This window comes from Daktulosphaira vitifoliae, unplaced genomic scaffold, assembly GCF_025091365.1.
Source record: "Daktulosphaira vitifoliae isolate Bord-2020 unplaced genomic scaffold, ASM2509136v1 Scaffold_4, whole genome shotgun sequence".
In the NCBI taxonomy this organism is placed as follows: Eukaryota; Metazoa; Arthropoda; class Insecta; order Hemiptera; family Phylloxeridae; genus Daktulosphaira; species Daktulosphaira vitifoliae.
The window spans coordinates 5301979-5318508 of NW_026099575.1; the positions used below are offsets into that span (position 1 = coordinate 5301979).

At 23.9% G+C, this 16530-nt stretch overlaps 3 protein-coding genes across 4 annotated transcripts; 2 read left to right on the forward strand and 1 right to left on the reverse strand.

Annotated features, from left to right (window-relative positions):
• Positions 1–4326: 4326 nt before the first annotated feature.
• Positions 4327–8350, forward strand: LOC126905132 (ras-related protein Rab-10). 2 transcript variants are annotated; one of them, XM_050684573.1, is made up of 4 exons: positions 4327–4745; positions 5755–5815; positions 6738–6876; positions 7455–8350. In XM_050684573.1, the coding sequence occupies exons 1-4, from the start codon at positions 4619–4621 to the stop codon at positions 7728–7730; spliced, it is 603 nt and encodes a 200-aa protein (XP_050540530.1). In that variant the 5' UTR covers positions 4327–4618; the 3' UTR covers positions 7731–8350. The 2 variants fall into 2 exon arrangements, with proteins under 2 accessions (XP_050540530.1, XP_050540531.1); XM_050684574.1 differs by lacking the exon at positions 5755–5815 and adding an exon at positions 6273–6333.
• A 2795-nt stretch (positions 8351–11145) lies between these two features.
• Positions 11146–12470, forward strand: LOC126905130 (gastrula zinc finger protein XlCGF7.1-like). Its single transcript, XM_050684569.1, has one exon. The coding sequence runs from the start codon at positions 11301–11303 to the stop codon at positions 12096–12098; it is 798 nt and encodes a 265-aa protein (XP_050540526.1). The 5' UTR covers positions 11146–11300; the 3' UTR covers positions 12099–12470.
• A 46-nt stretch (positions 12471–12516) lies between these two features.
• On the reverse strand, positions 12517–16376 carry LOC126905126 (signal recognition particle subunit SRP68). The gene is made up of 11 exons (XM_050684566.1): positions 16154–16376; positions 15203–15269; positions 14953–15066; positions 14454–14610; positions 14255–14376; positions 13938–14121; positions 13548–13775; positions 13347–13493; positions 13147–13292; positions 12824–13067; positions 12517–12766 (listed from the first exon to the last, which is right to left on the reverse strand). The coding sequence occupies exons 1-11, from the start codon at positions 16236–16238 to the stop codon at positions 12521–12523; spliced, it is 1740 nt and encodes a 579-aa protein (XP_050540523.1). The 5' UTR covers positions 16239–16376; the 3' UTR covers positions 12517–12520.
• Between the last annotated feature and the right edge of the window lie 154 nt (positions 16377–16530).

Here is a 16530-nt window from a genome sequence, read left to right on the forward strand (position 1 = left end):
GGGTCCAGTATAGATGATATCTGACAGTGATTAAAATCACTATCATAAGAAACGCTTCGATGCAAATCTGTAGATAATGTTTAATTTAAAAAAAAAACTTGTTAAAATAACATATTTTTGAATATGGTAGCCATTTGCGCATAGAAGATAGTTCGTCGGGACAAATTTTTTTTTTTTATTTTATAGTACATAAAATAAGCTTTAATTTGATATATGTTTAAAAGACGCAGTATTTCCGGAACATTTTTAAAGTTAAGTTGAAAAGTTAGTTTTTTGTAAAAAAGTAGCTATTTTAAATCCCCCCAATGAGCAGAATAAGTGTTAGATTTTCAAAAAAAATTATATCAAATGAAATGGAAATATCTAAGGTTTCAATACAAAAAAATATTATTTTTATTTGTTCATTTTTGAAAAAGTTATGGCAGTTTTAAGTACAAAAAACATCCCGATAAAAGGTCATTTTTATCGCAAACATTACATTTTTTTAAAAATGTTGGACAGCCATTTGCACATAGAANTTAAATTTTCGACAGCCATTTGCACATAGAAGATAAGATGTCGGGACAAATTTTTTTTTTTCATTTGATAGTATATAACATAACCTTTGATTTGATATATGTTTAATGGACGCAGTATTTCCGGAACATTTTCAAAAGTTCAGTTGAAAAAGATCTATGTTTTTTTAAATATTTTAAGTTTTGAACGCCCCCTATATAAGGGGAAATTGTCCAATTTTAATAAAAAGTATGTCAAATGAAAGATGTACTTATAATGTATTTAGAAAAAAAAAATTTGTGCTGATATATACATTTTTCAAAAAGTTATAGCATTTTTAAGTTGAAAATTTAAAATGGAAAATCAAAAATTTTAACACAAAAATAGTGTTTTTGTAATTACGGCAGCCGTTTAAATGTAGAAAAAAAAGTGTCGGGACAAATTTTTTTTTTTCATTTTGTAGTACATAAAATAAGCTTTAATTTGATATATGTTTAAAGGACGCAGTATTTCCGGAACATTTTCAAAAATTAAGTTGAAAAAGTTATTTTTTGTAAAAAAGTTACTATTTTAAATCCTCCCAGTGAGCAGAATAAGTGTTAGATTTTCAAAAAAAATTATATCAAATGAAAGGGAAATATCTAAGGTTTCAATACAAAAAAATATTATTTTTATTTGTTCATTTTTGAAAAAGTTATGGCAGTTTTAAGTACAAAAAACATCCCGATAAAATGTAATTTTTATCGCAAACATTACATTTTTTTTTAAATTTTCGACAGCCATTTGCACATAGAAGATAAGATGTCGGGACAAATTTTTTTTTTTCATTTGATAGTATATAACATAACCTTTGATTTGATATATGTTTAAAGGACGCAGTATTTCCGGAACATTTTCAAAAGTTCAGTTGAAAAAGATCTATGTTTTTTACAATATTTTAAGTTTTGAACGCCCCCTATATAAGGGGAAATTGTCCAATTTTAATAAAAAGTATGTCAAATGAAAGATGTACTTATAATGTATTTAGAAAAAAAAAATTTGTGCTGATATATACATTTTTCAAAAAGTTATAGCATTTTTAAGTTGAAAATTTAAAATCGAAAATCGAAAATTTTAACACAAAAATAGTGTTTTTTTAACTACGGCAGCCGTTTAAATGTAGAAAAAAAAGTGTCGGGACAAATTTTTTTTTTTCATTTTATAGTACATAAAATAAGCTTTAATTTGATATATGTTTAAAGGACGCAGTATTTCCGGAACATTTTCAAAAATTAAGTTGAAAAAGTTAATTTTTGTAAAAAAGTTGCTATTTTAAATCCCCCCCAATGAGCAGGTTAAGAGATAAATTTTCAAAAAAATGATATCAAATAAAAGGTAAATATCTAAGGTTTTAGTATAAAAAAAAATTATGTTGATTTGTTGATTTTTCAAAAAGTTATGGAAGTTTTAAGAAAAAAAAGTGAAAAAATTTCGAAAATTAGCGATTTTTAAATTTGTAATTTTTTTGGATATTTCCCCCATTTGCGGGGAACGAGAGAATTTTTTTCAATTTTTAAGGGTAATGTCTTCAACTAGATACGATTTGTGATCTTTTGACGTATTTTTGAAAGAAATCGGTCCAGTGAGAGCTGAGAAAAAGTGGCAACAGACATAAAAAAAAAAAAAAACACATCATAGTAAAATTAATACCTTCTCCGCTTCGCATCGAAGCTAAAACTGTCATTAAATCTTACTATAAAATTGTGTATTATTTTTTTAATCTAAGAAAATATATCATTACGATATTTGTTCTTAACACTGAACAAGTATGTTATATTAAGGATATAGCAACCATCTTGGATATTTAACATGCATTTATGACGAATTATACATCGGTTGTTTCGTGAATAAAACAAACACTGAAATTTGAAATAAGAATATATTCTATTAAAACAATTGATTAGTTTTTTTAATTTTAGTAAAAACTTCAAAAGTTCCAATTTGATCCAAGGACGCCCTGAAGCTAAAAATAAGGGTTAACCCTCTCCATTTTGTCAAATGACGAATTGTTTTTACTAACTAAATATTTTTAGTTTTAATGCGAAGTTAAGAAAATATTTAAAATTTTGATATGTTTAAATGTTCAGCCGTTTTTTTTTTTGTAGCATTTTCATATATTGAAAAATATCTTACATTAACAACAAAATATGGGGGAATGAGGCATTATAGGCATGCTTATTATTAGAATTAAAAACCGAAATGATTTCGGTTTTTCCGAAAATTTTACCATATTTAGTAAGTAAGTATACTTATATAGAATTTTTGTAAGACTATATAGGTCAATAAAACCGAATGTATTGTAAAATCGTTTTTGAAACCTTAAAAAAACTATAATTTGAAAACCGATATTTTTTTTTTGGTTAATTTTGGATTTTAAACTTTTTTAAGGGAAAATTTTAAGTTTGATTAAGATTTAAAATATTATAATAATACTTTTTGATTCTGTAATTAACATGTACTAAAACAAATTTAATGTAGATGAACTAATTTACTAAAATAAGAAATGTTGCCAAAATCCGATGTTATTTCAGTTTCTAGCCGTCCTTACATTTATATTTTAAGATGTGTTGCCGAGTAAAGATGTCTCTTGAGGTGAGAAGATTAAGTCCCTTAAAGAGGTTTCCTCCCTCAAACCTAAGAAATCATACACATTTATTTACATCATTTTTGGTGGGGGAGTCTAGTCTTCCCAGGCGTGAACGCAAGAGGGCACCATAGAGTAATGATTCCCCAAAATAAGCATTATTTTCAAAAGAAATAGGTCTCTCACTTAAAGGAATATTAAAATGTATCTCTCTTTTAAAATTAAATTTAAAATGTCACCTATACTTGCGCTTTTTCCTCTCACAATATTTAAAGACCCAATATTGTAATTATACCCCATATTGGTTTGTAATTGTAAATTAATTTTTTTTTTTTGTAGACATACAAGTTTTATTTGAAACTTGCATTAGATATAATAGAAATATGTATAAGGTCAAGAATTTAATAATCTAAAGTAAAATGTGCTAAATATTTTTAAGAGAAAAAATAAATTTACAATTACCCATCCGTTTACATTTACCCTATTTCAGTCTAAATAAAATAAAAAAATTATAAATTCTAACAAAATTTTAAAACTATATTAAATTATAAGATGGTAATTAATTAAACTTTTATAATGAATAAAATCACATTATTGTGTAGAATCAAAGGAGAAAATTGACCAGGCAAAAAAAATTAAATTGAGTTTTCTATTATTTTTGTTATTTTTTTTAACATTTTCTAGTGAAACTAAGAGAACTTAGTCTACCAGTTTAAGAATATTAAACAGATAAAGCTCTTTTCTCTCTTTATTGTTCATTTTGTTAAAAACAATAGTTTTATCATAAGTAATAAAACAGCGAGAATTATTACTAATAATTTCACAAGTAATTAAATGTTTTTAGAACATTTAAATATTTTTCAGTAAATCATGTATGGAGAATACAATCAATCTCATAACACTCTATTTACCATATAGCTCTATTTATCTTATTTTTATCTGCTTAAATAAATAATGAGGACTTATATTGAATGTTAATATTGCAGTCATTTATGAAGTTTATAGAGTTATAGTCTACCTCTAGAACTGCCACAATAAAAAATAATAATTAATTCAAATTATATGATAAATGTACATTTTTTAATATGCCCGCGATATTATAAGATATTTAATATTATATTTAGTTGGCAACACTTTTTACAAACTAAGATACTATAACTGATAAACATGACGACGGTCGTGGTACGCTACTAATCGCAGCTCTCAATGTATTCAACTGCTGCAGTCAGTACTCACAATGCAAACATCCGTTCTTGTATTATTAGCTGCCCATAGTTTCGTGCCGTTTCGAGAAACACTCGTATGTGCTCGTGCTCGACGTACCGTCGCTGTCGTTAGTTTATCGTTTAATTTAAAGTTTAATGTTTCAATCGTGACTAGAGAAATTAGTTGCCTTTTTTTAAAGTATAATTTTTTTTGGTATACATTTTTTCAATAGTAAATTGGTACTTTTACCTTACACACATACACTTTGGTCCAATTAAATTGTACGCATCAACTATGGCTAAAAAAACATACGATCTGTTGTTCAAGCTGTTGTTAATCGGGGATTCGGGCGTGGGCAAGACTTGCATACTGTTCAGGTTTTCGGATGACGCGTTCACTACAACGTTCATATCGACTATCGGTGAGATAGGAATATTATATTATATTTTTAATTTTACTAGAGCAATTTAAATTGTTGCATCGTTGTCCGAATAATATTATTTAAATTAATATTGCTCTAATTAATCAATGGAAATTTTTTTTTTTAATTATTCCAAATCGTTTCTGTTGCTACTATTACGACCTCGAATTATGAAATATTTTAATAATTTCATTAACGATCTACATTCTACAGTGCATGCATATCTTTTATATAATTGAATTTATATAGAATAATTTTTTTTCTTAGTGCATAAACGCGGTTAAAAAACGTCTGAATGAGTGATGACTGATGATCTGCAAAATTATTAATATTAAGTAACTTGTTTATCATTAGGTTCTATAATAATTTTTATAATAGGCATTGTTGATTAAAAATGTATTTTTTAACAATGTCTTCTAAATTCTTTAAAAAATGTTAAAAATAAATTAATATTTATAATGAATTTATTATAATTAGAAGTAGTTCAAGTTGTTATCTGGTATTATGACATATTTATGTTATATAAATAAAAATAAATATAAATTTATTTATATTTTATACACTATTTGTATTGTGATTAAATTGTTGAGTGAATAAAATTAATTAATAATTCATTTAATTACATAATTTTATCATAAATTTCTTATTGTATTTTTCATATTAAAATTAATAAATGCATTGATAATAATATTTTGTGTTAATTTAAAAGCCAAAGTTTCAATATATTGAAATATTAAAATTACTTTTTAAGTTTAACTTAAGTTTAACTTAAACTAAAACTAAAACTTAAACTAAGTTTAAGTTTAACTTTTTAAGTTTGATTGAAAGGTTGTCATTAGTACAGAATTACATTTCATTAATTTTTCTTAAAAATGCTGTTTTATTGAAATTCAAGATTTTGATTTATGTTTGGAAAATTTAATAAGCTTAATTTTACTTATTTTTGTATTGTTATAGTAAAAATTAATTTTTAATGGGTTAAAATAATTATATTTTGTTTTATTTTCAGGAATTGATTTTAAAATCAAAACTGTTGAACTCCAAGGAAAGAAAATTAAATTACAAATTTGGTAAATTTTCTAAATGTCATTAATTGTCAAAATCAATTATTTCAACATTTAATATTTGAATTGTTTAATGTAATTCAAATAAAATTTTACATTTAATTATTATTTACTATTTGAATATAGAACATATTCTTTGATGTTTAAGAAAAATTTATTACATTTTCAAATCTATTAATTTAATTATATATTGTTTTTATAATTAAATGTAATGTACTATTAAATATATAATTTATATAGTAATTTTTTAGTAATTATTCTATTATTTATTTCATTGTTTTTTTTAATTTATAATAATTTTACATATAAAATTAACTAAGACTATCTATATTTTAAGGCAATATTTTAATGGTTCGTTAACCAAAAAATAATTTTTTAAATTTCAATTTTTTTTTATTATTATTGTTTAGGGATACTGCTGGTCAAGAAAGATTCCACACANTATATTTTGTTTTATTTTCAGGAATTGATTTTAAAATCAAAACTGTTGAACTCCAAGGAAAGAAAATTAAATTACAAATTTGGTAAATTTTCTAAATGTCATTAATTGTCAAAATCAATTATTTCAACATTTAATATTTGAATTGTTTAATGTAATTCAAATAAAATTTTACATTTAATTATTATTTACTATTTGAATATAGAACATATTCTTTGATGTTTAAGAAAAATTTATTACATTTTCAAATCTATTAATTTAATTATATATTGTTTTTATAATTAAATGTAATGTACTATTAAATATATAATTTATATAGTAATTTTTTAGTAATTATTCTATTATTTATTTCATTGTTTTTTTTAATTTATAATAATTTTACATATAAAATTAACTAAGACTATCTATATTTTAAGGCAATATTTTAATGGTTCGTTAACCAAAAAATAATTTTTTAAATTTCAATTTTTTTTTATTATTATTGTTTAGGGATACTGCTGGTCAAGAAAGATTCCACACAATAACAACTTCCTACTACAGGGGTGCTATGGGAATTATGTTAGTGTATGACATAACAAATGAAAAAAGTTTTGAAAATATAGTCAAATGGTTACGAAATATCAATGAGGTAAGTTCGTTCTTAATAATTTTTTTTTTTTTTAAGGCTCTTGTAGGTAAAAATATTTTGTTATATACGCAGTTAAATATCTATAAATAATTTAATGTACATAATATTGGCAAATTATCAAAAAAAGTAGAGTATTTCTTAAAAGTTTTTTTGAGTTAAAAGTAAAAATGTTTAAACTAATTTTTACTTTTAACTGATTATTGAAAAACATAACATTTCATTTTTGCATTATTTAAATTTTTGTATAAAAAAGTTATACCTTTTCTTTTATACTATCTAATGATTATTTATGTATGCCTAATTATAACATTTTTTATTTTATTAGCGTCCTAGAATTTTATAAAATGTATTTTGTATTTTGTTTATAATTTCTTTAAAAATCTAATTATATAAATATTTTACTATTTAATATTTAATTAGTAACTAATTTTTAATACTTCAATAAATACTTTAAGATTACTTGAATTTTTTTTTTTTTTATGGTAATATTTTTTATAATGAATCAAATTAAAACATTTTTCCTTTTTATAAATGTAATACAAGAAAGAAATCTAATGTATACTTTTAAAAAATTTTAGCATGCTAATGAAGATGTAGAAAAAATGATTCTGGGAAATAAGTGTGATATGGAAGATAAACGAGTAGTAAGTAAAGCACGAGGTGAAGGTATTGCTCGTGAACATGGAATTTCTTTTTTGGAAACATCTGCTAAAGCAAATATTAATATTGAAAAAGCATTCACTGATCTAACATTATCTATTTTAAATAAAACTCCTGGTCGAGAGCCAACTGACATACCAGAAAAAATCAATATAGATAGGAAATCAGATAGATTATCTAATCGTTGTTGTTGAGAATTGGGTTTAGTAAACAGACAATTTTAAATAGTTAATATAAAATATTGACGGATAATGTTTAAAACATGATTACAGTTTTGCTGAGCTTTTAAATATAGATTTAAAACTTAATATATGTATATTTTGTACTTTAAACAATTTTATTTTAAACCAATGGGTAAATTTTTTTTATACATAAAAAGAAATGCTTAGCAAAATTTGTTGTCTATAAATCTGTTCCTTTTCATATTATAAATATTAATGTAAATATTTATGTTACCATTAATAATAATTTGAGATATCTAATTGAGTTATCATGACGTCACTATTATTTACCTTAATAGAAAAACCATTTTTGTCTTTTAATACAAATATTGTATTAGTTGTTTACTGGTGCAAGTTATTAATGAATTTCTTTATTTAATTTATATATCTTTGTTCAATAATTTAAAGAAAATTTGAGTGAGCTATTTCTCATAGGGTTGTTATAAAATAAAAAAATATAGCTCAATATGATCTATTTTGTCTGTAAAATAATGCCTATTTTACTTTATTATTAAAATAAAAATATTTTTATACAATATTATGATTTTATCAAATAATAAATACTTCTAGCTAAATTTTGAAGTATAATTCAATGTATAGCTGTTGTTTTTGTTTACATTTATCAAATAATATTTTCTATTGTTATTTATTTATTTATTCATTAAAAAAAAAGTAAGTTATTCTCAAGGTATTGATAATTATTTTAAGCATATAATGTACATCTGCTTTTAAATAACAACCTCTATGGTTGTGTAATATTAATTATGAAAATATGTTATTATAAACATAAACCATAATAAAGTTTTTATTTTTATAAATAAAATTTTACTATTAATTTGATCAATTTTTACCAACTCACTATCTAATATTTCATACTATCTAATTTAGCCATTTGTCTGACCCAGTGGTCGGCAACCGGTGGCTATTGAATACGGCCCGCTTTAAATTCTAAATCGACTAATTTAATTGAATATCATTTTGTATAAATATAATTGAACGTTGCGTTTTTGGTACGGGTATTTTATATAAGTCATATTATTATTTTAAGTTTTAGATAGTATTTTTTTGCATAATAAATAATGTAATTATAAATTTTTTTTTTTTATCTGGCCCGCGAACTCTTTTTAATTTGTAAATGTGGCCCGAGAATCAAAAAAGGTTGCCGACCACTGGTCTGACCAATTGTCATATATAATGTGATATTATTCATAAGGGTATTATGATCTAGTTATTAGATATTTTTATTAGCCACAGAGACAAATTATAGAGTACTTTAGATACTAGACATCTCAAAATATATTTAATATTTTTCTAGTTGTATAACATCAGTTATTAATTGATATAATAACCAGTTTTTAACATTGCAAATAATTTATTCAATTTAACTTTTTATTTTTAATAAACTCTAAAAATTATTAAATAAACTGGAGCCTAATTTTTAGAACCTCAAGTATTTCCTTAAATAGAATTTGTAAAATATTAATCATAATAATATTAATATTAAGCAATATTGTACTCTCCTACATTCGATTAATAAACAATATCATACGATTCAGTATACTATTATATTTCCTTTGCTATCAATTAATCTAACATAAAACATACATAAATTTTTTTAATATGTACTATTTAGGAAACAAACTATTAATAATATACATTGTTACTATAAAGTAGATGTATTTTAATATACGTCAAATATTTAAATTTTGATAAGATAAAAATATGAGTATTAATTAATTGTTTAAAAATATGTTATATATATATATACATATATTCATAATGAAATGTGATGTTAACATATTAGACAAAAAAACATGGTGATAAATAAAAAGACTAAGCAATATTTATCAGGTTGTGTGATAAAAATATAAAGTATTTTGACTAAACATATTTATAAACTCTATCTTTAGTATTTCTCTGCAGCACTAAATTTTATCTGTTTTTTAGTCGCTTGTGTATCTTTTCGTTTATGGTTAAAGTTTCGCATAATAGAGTACTAAACACAAACATACATTTTTAAATGAATACTTATTTCTCTTCCAAATTGATAATCCTTTTACCTTGTCCTATATTTTGAACTAGTATTCAAAACATTAATATTTTTATTTGGCAGGAGGATGAATGTTGCTAATAAATACTGAACAGGATTGTTACGTTTTAAACTGTTTATGTTTTAAACAGGCTTTCTTTAAAAAACACGTTTTTTATCACATTTTTTTTTTTATAAAAATTACACTTAAAATTCAGGACTTTGTCCTTTTATAGGTAGGAGTACAAGGGACTTAAAAATAAATACTGACTACAAAATACAGTGATTTTTTTAACAATATACACAAGATTTTTCTTAAAATAATAATTTTTTTTCGTTTTTGCTAATTACAAATGTATCTTCGTTTATCTGTTATAAAATATTCTCGTGTTCATCCCTTATACCTTATAAAGGTGTCATCTTTATTTTTATTTATAGCAACATACATATTTAACTAGCTTATAAATTAAAAATTATATAATCAAGAAAATAACTGGTCCAAAAGTTGTTATAGACCAGTCATTTTCTAGTTTATATGCTATTAAAATAAATTGCATGTATGTATAATTAAATATGTATGTTACTATTTAAAGGTATAAGGGATGAATAAAGACATATTTTATTACAGATAGATATTATATCTATATTATATTAAATACTAACAAAAGTCAAAAAAAATTATTATTATTTTAAAAGAAATTGAGTGGCTAGTGTTAAAAGAATTATTCTGTATGTGTAACACCAGTCAACGAGAAGCGCTCTCTAAATTTTTTTTAACAAAATATTCTAATAAATATATATATATTTAATTTGAGATAGTCTTAATACTGTGGCATATATTTGTGAAGTACAGCGAAAGAAATGTTTCATAAAAGGTTTTTTTCTCTTATCTTAAAGGCATACTATATATTAAAATATAGAAGAGGTTAATTACTATAATTTGGATCTATAGCACACTTTAGGGAAACTTTTATGATATTTTTTTTGGTCGATATTTAAGAATAAAACATTTTGTATGCCCCTGGAGCTAGTTATGAAAACAGAATAGGCCCAAACTAGAGCGTAGTAGCAATACAATTTTCTTTCCAAATGTAATGCTCAGTATGAAGTCCATTGCGAAATCAATTCTTATAATTCTAAAATTTAATGTATACTCTCATAATTTTATAACAGGGTACAAATTTATATTATGTTTAGAATTTTCGTTGATTAGCTCAATAAAGTATTTATAAACATTATTCTAACCCTTATCTTGAGTAGTACATCCCTTTAATGATAAGTGATAACACAAGGGGTGGCATAGAAACCCGTGGTAATAGTTTTCATGGAAAAGTACATTTTAATCTACTGCTTAACATTTTATTGATTAGATTTGAAGTGCGTCGCCATTTTGCCAAAGATCTTAATTCAGGGCTCTTCTTTAATGGGCATATTAAATTTAGTCATGTATTTTTAACTAAATATTTTTAGAAAACTATTTATTTCTTAAAAGCGAAGCAAAATAAAGTTAAAAAATGACATCTACATTTCGCACAAGTGACATACTTCAACAAATGGATTTAGCCATGCTAGGAACTCATTTTGCCTCTGGTCCAATACAATTTGATCCAGATTTTGGTATAGGAAATGGTCATTTCATCAGTAATGGTATTCATTTGCAAAATGATTCTGATCAAGGTAACCAACTGAGTGGTTTGCCACCTTCATGGCAGAGTATTGCAGCACCTGGATCAACTGTAGCTGATTATTTGTCACATTTACCAGCTACATTAACATTACATCATTTTTTAAAATATTCTGGAGAACTCAAAGTTAAAGAAGAAGTAAAACCTAAGAAAAGAAAAAAGTCTGACAAACAGATTACAATCAGTAAGACTTCTCAAGCAGTGACTCAACAACTTAAACCAAAACCTGGGCAAATACGGATAACATATTGTTCGGATGGGACTACTATGTTTGGATGTCCTGAATGTCAAGCTGAATACTTAGATAAACATTTACTTGAAGAACATCTTTCAAGTCATGCAACAGAACGTAGATTTGTCTGTGACATATGTGGAGCAGGACTTAAACGTAAAGATCACTTGACTAGACATAGACAAAGTCATAGTTCTGAGAGGCCATATGCATGTACTGTATGTGGTAAAGCCTTTAAACGAAAGGAACAGCTGACTCTTCACAAAGTTGTACATACTGGTGAAAAGAGACATGCTTGTACTGAATGTGGTAGAGCATTTTATAGAAAGGATCATTTAAGAAAGCATGCTAGAAGTCATGCTGCAAGGAGAGATAAAAGTGGACAGTCATGTTAGTAGGTTTTAATATAAAAAAAATTGACTCGCATTTATTGCTAGTTTTATATTGTTATTAATTATACTTATCAAATTAAAATTAAATTATTAAAGGTTGCTTTAAATTGAATAAAATTATACTTAAATCTAAGTTAAATTCTCTTGAACTTTTTCTTTACTTTATAGATGTGAAATACATATATTATAATAAATAATGAAGCAACTACAAATTTTAGTAGTGTATTCATTTTACATAGAATACTTTAATTATATTAATGATGGTTTTATATATAAATATATATATGAAAGTTTATTAAAATATTTATAACTTATAATTTACTTTGAATTTAGAGCTTATGTTTATATTTAATGAATATTTGTGAAATAATATAAGTGAACATATTATAAAAAAAAATAAAATATAAAATTCTATAAAAAATATTTTATTTTTTCCCACCCCATCCCCAAAGACCTTTCACAAATCCTGAAATACCTTCTTTGTTAACAGAATTAGAAGGTGCTGGTATTTTCTTAAATGTTGGAAGTTTAATGTAATTTAAAGCAACATCAAAGAACATTGGCTTACATGGAATTTCTTCCATTTCAGGAGGTAATTTAATAACATTTGGATCCTTTCCTAATATACTAGGATCTTCAAAATATTCGTCTAAGCGTTTGGCTAATGGAAGCTAAGAAAATATTAACATTAAAATTTGTAACACTAAAAGATAGATATAAAAATATACCTTTAATAATTTTGAGTTTTTCAAACTATTAAATTGTTCTTCATTGTCTTGCTCTAAAACACTTTGAGCATGAGCACTGTATTTAGAAGACTCTATCACATTAATCAAGTCACCTAAACGCATTTTTAAATCTCCATCAACTTGTTTTAAAATAGATGATGCATGTAACAGTGCTCTTTCATACATAGCCATAGTATCTTTCCAACGATGAAAAGTACTTAAACTCTGACCAATATAATAACACCTAAATAAATATATAAATATTTTTGTATTTATATATGAATACAATAAATTAAAATATTATAAAATTAAGTCAAATGTACCTAAAAGCCTTATAAGCCTTAGCCTTAATATTTAAATTTTCTTGAAATTCTTTATCATCTTCTAGACCAGGAAGTTGTTGTTGTTCTATGATGTTCTGAATTAGAATTTCATATAATCGAGTTATGTCTTGAAGTTTTTTGCTACCCTATAAATAGAAAAAATAAAAACTAATCAGAATTATCATTAAAATTAAGCTTACAAGTGATCCTGGTTTATTTTCATTTTCTAATGCATTTTCAATTAGTAATAAATTACGTTGTATTGATCTTTCCAGGCGAATAAATGACAAGTAAGTATGGAGATACTGTAATGATGATGCTACAGCTGTTGATGCTCCATCCAATTTCTAAAATAAAGTTATTTAGATATAAATGTCTTGCTTTAAATACATTTTACTTGCTTGTTCAGTTTTTAAATCATCTCTAATTGCATGCATCGCATCTTTACAGTCCATTAGATGCTGTTCTAATGAATCATTTTTTTCAGCTAGAGTAGAACATTTATCTAACATTCCATCAAAGTCTCGATTAGCAAGTAAAAATGTTCTGACACGAGTATTTTTAACTGGTACAGTACGATTTCTCCAGTTTACTTCACTTAACGAGTCTCGTGTTTGAGCCATAAGTGCCTAAATCAGAACAAAAATGTTATGTTACATATTTGTCTTTAAAAAATATAATCTATTTGTATTTAGGTAAAAATTTGATAAAAATTTACGATGAAACTGATAAATAAATAAATAAATAAATTTTATTGTTCTTATTTTTGCTTGAAAAAAGGTGATACTTACGTCTAGTGTAACTAATAAGTCCCCTTGAGCTTGATTACGTAAATGTAATAACTGATTAACGTCAGTTTCATTGCCAATATTATATGCACAATATCGTAAACTAGGTTCTAATTCTTCATATTTGTTTCTATATAAAATTGCATCTTCTTCATTTAGGGCGGATGCTAATTTTTCATATATCATTCTAAAAAAAATATAACTTATTAAAAATTAACAAGTTGTTCTATAAATTACACTAAACCGGATATATTTTACCTAGTTTTATCATCAATTGACTATTCAAAATTTAAAACATTATGAGTAAATAGTATACTTACTGAGCCTTTTTTAAATTCTCTATAGCTGGTTTCCATTCTTGTAGTTCAAAATGTAACATTCCTTCACACCAAGCAACATAAGCTTGAGTTTCAAGCTGAGTACGAGCATCAAATTTGTCAGACTAAATTTTATTGAATTTTTTTTAGAAATTATTTAAAACTAAAAATTTGATTTAGTTAATTTAAATTTAAATTTAACCTCACAAAGTTTTTGTAATTGTAAAGCGTAAGTAGCAGCTTTTCTTAATCTAGAAACTAAATGAAATTTTTTTCTTGGTTCTGTATTGGCTTCCACTCGAAGTTGCATAGCATAACTCCATGCACGTTCAGCTAACATCAATGGAATGTATAAAGCTCTATACATAAGTATTTAAATATAAAAATGTATTAATATTTTAAAATTTATTGTTATTATTTTAGAATAATAATAAAATCTTGTTTATTTTAAGTGTAAAGAAAAAAAATTTTTAATATAACTTTTAAATTTTTCATAAATTTTTATTTGGAATACATTTTTTTATTAATTATTATTTTAAGCACTAAAAAATGTATAAATACTATTTTCCTTTCAAAGTGTTCTATAACTTACAAGCTTAGGTTGATTAACTTAATTAAGTGTAGTGCGTCTTTTATAATTATTCAAGGTAAAAGAGATATATTGACAATATTAGGTGTTAACTAAAAATTTAAGATGTTACCTTTCGTCAGTAAGATTTGCTTCAGTAATGTTTTTTTTACGAAAATTTCTCCTATCACCCTGCTGTAAATGCATAACTTTTCGTAATCGTCTTATACGCCTAGAGCAATAACCTCTGAAATAAAAATTATTAAATTAAAAAAAATTTAATATAATATTAACTTACTTTTATAAATTAAGTTGTAAACAAATTGATACCATATAATTGATTGAAAAGTGATAAAAAAACAGTATGATAGTTAATTACATACCTGTATCTTTGATAATCATTGTGCCTCAGTCCATGTTGTTGCTGAGCTTCTTTAATTATTTTTAGAACTAATTACAATTATTATTAAGATATTTACCAAATGTACATTATTTTATAATTAAAACTATAAACAACATCTTATTTAAAATAAATAAGTAATAAGACTGTCATTAGAAATGTATTTTTAAAGTAAGGTAAAGGTGACCAAAAAATTGAGAAAGAAAATCATTTTTTACATAAATTCAATTATATGGAAAGTACCTTTGATTCATCCAATAAAATGTAAGAATAATTCTAATTTATTGATAGTATTCTATAAATATTCTGAAATTTAAAAAAATGTTATCACCATAAGGATATATGTTAATTTAAAAATTTGCAATAAATAAAAAAAATGGTTTAATATTTCATACCCCAATTCATATATGTCAAAAATTTTACATATTCATTTTGTATGATACATTAACATACTTATTGATTATTTAAATTAAAGTAGATCAAGAAAATAAAAATGAAATAAACTTGAAAGTATGAACCTCCATATATTTAATGAAAAGTTATTTAATTATATCATAAATAAGGATGTTTGGTCAAAGTATAACATTTTTTACATTAAGAAAAATAAAAAAATTTATATACAGATAATAGTAGAGATTGTTTTAAATTTGTTATTTGAAATTTTTAATAATAGTGTAACAATAGTTATTACAAATTTTTAACAGAAATTAATAACCTTGTTCATTGTAAGTTTTATTAAGTTTGAACTGATTGTTAATAATAAGGTAAAACGTATGTAAATTATAGAAAAAATGTATGGTTAAAATTTTGTTAATGGTGCATGTCTAATAATTCTTTAGAAAATGAAATCTAAATTTATATATAAATATTCTAATTTTTTAAATTATAAATTATTATCTAAAATTCGATTATAATAAAAATGATTAAAGGATACTCTCAATTGTAAATATAGGAGTTTTCTTCTCTTCATTTTCAATTCTATTTTCCTTGTTTTCATTGACTGGGATTGGATTCGCCATTTCAAACTTAATATATATATTTTAATCAAAATAAATGGTAATTTTATTATAAAAAATAGAATAAAATTCTAAATTTCAAACAATTCAAACGAGTTACACGTTGCCAAAATTCGAAACCAAGTGAAACGTGTAGAAAGGTAATGATCATTATCAAATTATTAAGCAGGCCTAAAAAATCATATGATAACACATGATTATTTGATAATTTATGTTCCGTTTTGTTTAGTTCTTCGTTCTGTTTATTGGTTTACCTTATAAAGAACTATCTGGAAAACGTTTCGTCGAAGCCAAA

What these genes read in the sequence shown, in the direction of transcription:
- LOC126905130 (XM_050684569.1), top strand. Translation starts at nt 11,301, where the DNA reads ATGACATCTACATTTCGCACAAGTGACATACTTCAACAAATGGATTTA.
- LOC126905132 (XM_050684573.1), top strand. Translation starts at nt 4,619, where the DNA reads ATGGCTAAAAAAACATACGATCTGTTGTTCAAGCTGTTGTTAATCGGG. An exon ending in AACGTTCATATCGACTATCG is followed by an intron (nt 4,746 to 5,754) that starts GTGAGATAGGAA and finishes TTTTATTTTCAG; the next exon opens with GAATTGATTTTAAAATCAAA. An exon ending in GGTTACGAAATATCAATGAG is followed by an intron (nt 6,877 to 7,454) that starts GTAAGTTCGTTC and finishes AAAAAATTTTAG; the next exon opens with CATGCTAATGAAGATGTAGA.
- LOC126905126 (XM_050684566.1), bottom strand. Translation starts at nt 16,238, where the DNA reads ATGGCGAATCCAATCCCAGTCAATGAAAACAAGGAAAATAGAATTGAA. An exon ending in TCCTATATTTACAATTGAGA is followed by an intron (nt 15,270 to 16,153) that starts GTATCCTTTAAT and finishes AATTGTAATTAG; the next exon opens with TTCTAAAAATAATTAAAGAA. An exon ending in AATTACAAAAACTTTGTGAG is followed by an intron (nt 14,377 to 14,453) that starts GTTAAATTTAAA and finishes AATAAAATTTAG; the next exon opens with TCTGACAAATTTGATGCTCG.